Here is a 2,252-nt window from a genome sequence, read left to right as displayed (position 1 = left end):
AAATAAAAGCGGATACTAACCATTATTAATAAAATATTGTAGTATTAATATATACAGTATATTTATTTTTGTGGTAATAATAATAAATAAGTCTAAGGAATAAAAGTATAGTCTTTTATTTTAATTCTTAGTAGTTTATTAATAATAAAAAGTTAAACTACCAAGAATTAAAATAAAAGAATATACTTTTATTTTAGACTAATTATTATTACAACTACTAAAAATTAAAATAACAGTATATTTTTGATTATTATAATTTGAATATAATAAAAATAAAAAAAAGTATATATTCTGTTATTTTAATTCTTAGTAGATTAGAAATACTTTTTTTATTGAACTTTTTAATTGCTGCTGATTACTGGTGGCTTAAAATTTTGACAAAACACTGACAGTAAGCTAGTAGAAATTCTCTCGATATCCCAGGGGAGGGGTGGACATAATAGGGAATTTAGGAGCCAGTCTGTCCAATCCAGAACCGAGCAGAATATTTTTTTATTTTTATTTATGAGCCAGCTTTATTAACAGAGAAAACCCCCAAAAGGTAAAAGGCACCAGCTGTGATTTTTAGGTCTCATTGACACGGGGTTCACAGGGGGTGTAGACCTCGTGCACACCCTTAAATGGCAGTTCCTGGGAGGGACAGGTGCTGCGTGTGATTGCGCGCAGCAGCCTGTTCTTCCCTATGGGTGGACGCGGCCGTACGCTCACCCAAACTGCATATCCGTCCTGGTGTCCGCACTTGGATGGATGCAGACAGGATGCAATCACAAGCAGCACCTGTCCCTCCTGGGATCGGCCGTCTGCAGGCATGCACAGGAATGGACGCCCCCCCCGTGAATGAGGCCTAAAGGAGCAATTGTGATCTGGCTCCTGGGATTTGTCCAGCCCTACTATGAACTTTTCACTCACCTCATAGTTCTAGCCGACCTGTGACAATGAGACTGTCACAGGTCGGCTCAGTAGAACGGGAGGTGAGCGAACACATACCGGCGTTCGCTCACCTCTCGATCCTGTCACGGCTCTCTGCCGTAACAGGGGAGGGGCTGGATTTCCCCCTCCCCGCTCCGATCCACCAGCGCTGACTGGCAGAACGGAGGGGGCGGGTAAGCTGGCTCTGCCTCTAGATAGGCAGAGCCAGCTGTCGGGATCCGCTTCACCTGCGGCGTCTCAGTATACCGCGAGCTGTATACTGAGCCTAGGGTGACGGGAGGACGCTAGTTTGTGTCCTCCCGATACCCTAAGGAGAACTATGGGAAAAGCCTTAATCCCATAGTTCTCCTTTAACGCAGTGTACTAGTGTGAACGGGCCCTCAAAAACACTGACATACAAAGACAACCAGAGACAGTCACACTCCCAAAAATATTTAATTTAAAAACAAAAAATGTTTAAGGTCCACACAGTCTACCTACTCAGCCTGCAAGGATAAAACTTTTTTTAAATATTTGACTGAGGTCTACGAGATCCCTGTCACACAGACACAGGCCGGTACATGGTACTCACGCAGAGATGAGGCCTGTGGATCGCCCCCTGAGGTCTCGATACTCCTGCCAGGATTCCATATTGGCTCTCTGCGGCGCTTCTCTCTCGGCACGCAGGACCTGCGCGATCATGTCGCGATCGGCGATGGACACCACGAACTGGGGGCCGAAGTGGGACTTGAAGATCCGACCGTATTCATTGATGTGCTTTTGCTGAAATGTCAAAAAGATTTGAGTCTACACAAGGGAGGATTTTACAGGCAAATAAAATGCAGAAAATACAACATATAATCTGACGGGAAGATTGTTGCTAAATTAATAACCCGGCAACAGTCTACGGAAAGCCAAAACACTTTTTAGTTTTGGAGAGAGAGACGGGAATGGTTGGAATCCCTTTTTTTTAATTAGAGCTCCACTATGCTACAATGTCATTCTGCAGACTGTCCTCACACTCTACCCTCTTGTCTACAACACAAAGCTTGTATTTCCCCGTCTACGCCAAGTGCTGAAGCCGCATCCCGAAATCAAATTTCTCTCTCACTCTGTAAGCTGGACAACAAAAAAGCCACAATACAAGTTCTATTCAATACAGAGTGTCGCAGAAGACTTTACAATACTCCCAAATTCCTAGAGAACCTGCCCCAAGCAGCTGATCAGAGGTCACATGAGTCCCTGCTGCAAAATCGGCAGTTGCAGCAAAATATGCGGGCCGCCTCTGCCGATGGCTCATTTTGAGAATGCCAGGTGCCTGCTGGGAGGGGGGGGGGGGGGGG

The 2,252-nt window shown here is 44.7% G+C and overlaps 1 protein-coding gene across 1 annotated transcript in view; it reads right to left on the bottom strand.

The window, feature by feature from the left end:
- LOC108785388 (cytochrome P450 27C1) overlaps positions 1–2,252 on the bottom strand; it is a 21,469-nt gene that overhangs the window by 8,934 nt on the left and 10,283 nt on the right. The window contains exon 2 of the mRNA XM_018554446.1: positions 1,502–1,692. Coding sequence (XP_018409948.1) covers positions 1,502–1,692 — 191 coding nt within the window. The remainder of the gene's footprint in view (positions 1–1,501; positions 1,693–2,252) is intronic.

This window comes from Nanorana parkeri, unplaced genomic scaffold (assembly GCF_000935625.1).
Source record: "Nanorana parkeri isolate BGI_ZX_2015 unplaced genomic scaffold, ASM93562v1 scaffold159, whole genome shotgun sequence".
In the NCBI taxonomy this organism is placed as follows: domain Eukaryota; kingdom Metazoa; phylum Chordata; class Amphibia; order Anura; family Dicroglossidae; genus Nanorana; species Nanorana parkeri.
The sequence above is the reverse complement of the archived record's forward strand: the minus strand, read 5'-3'. Positions and strand labels throughout refer to the sequence as shown.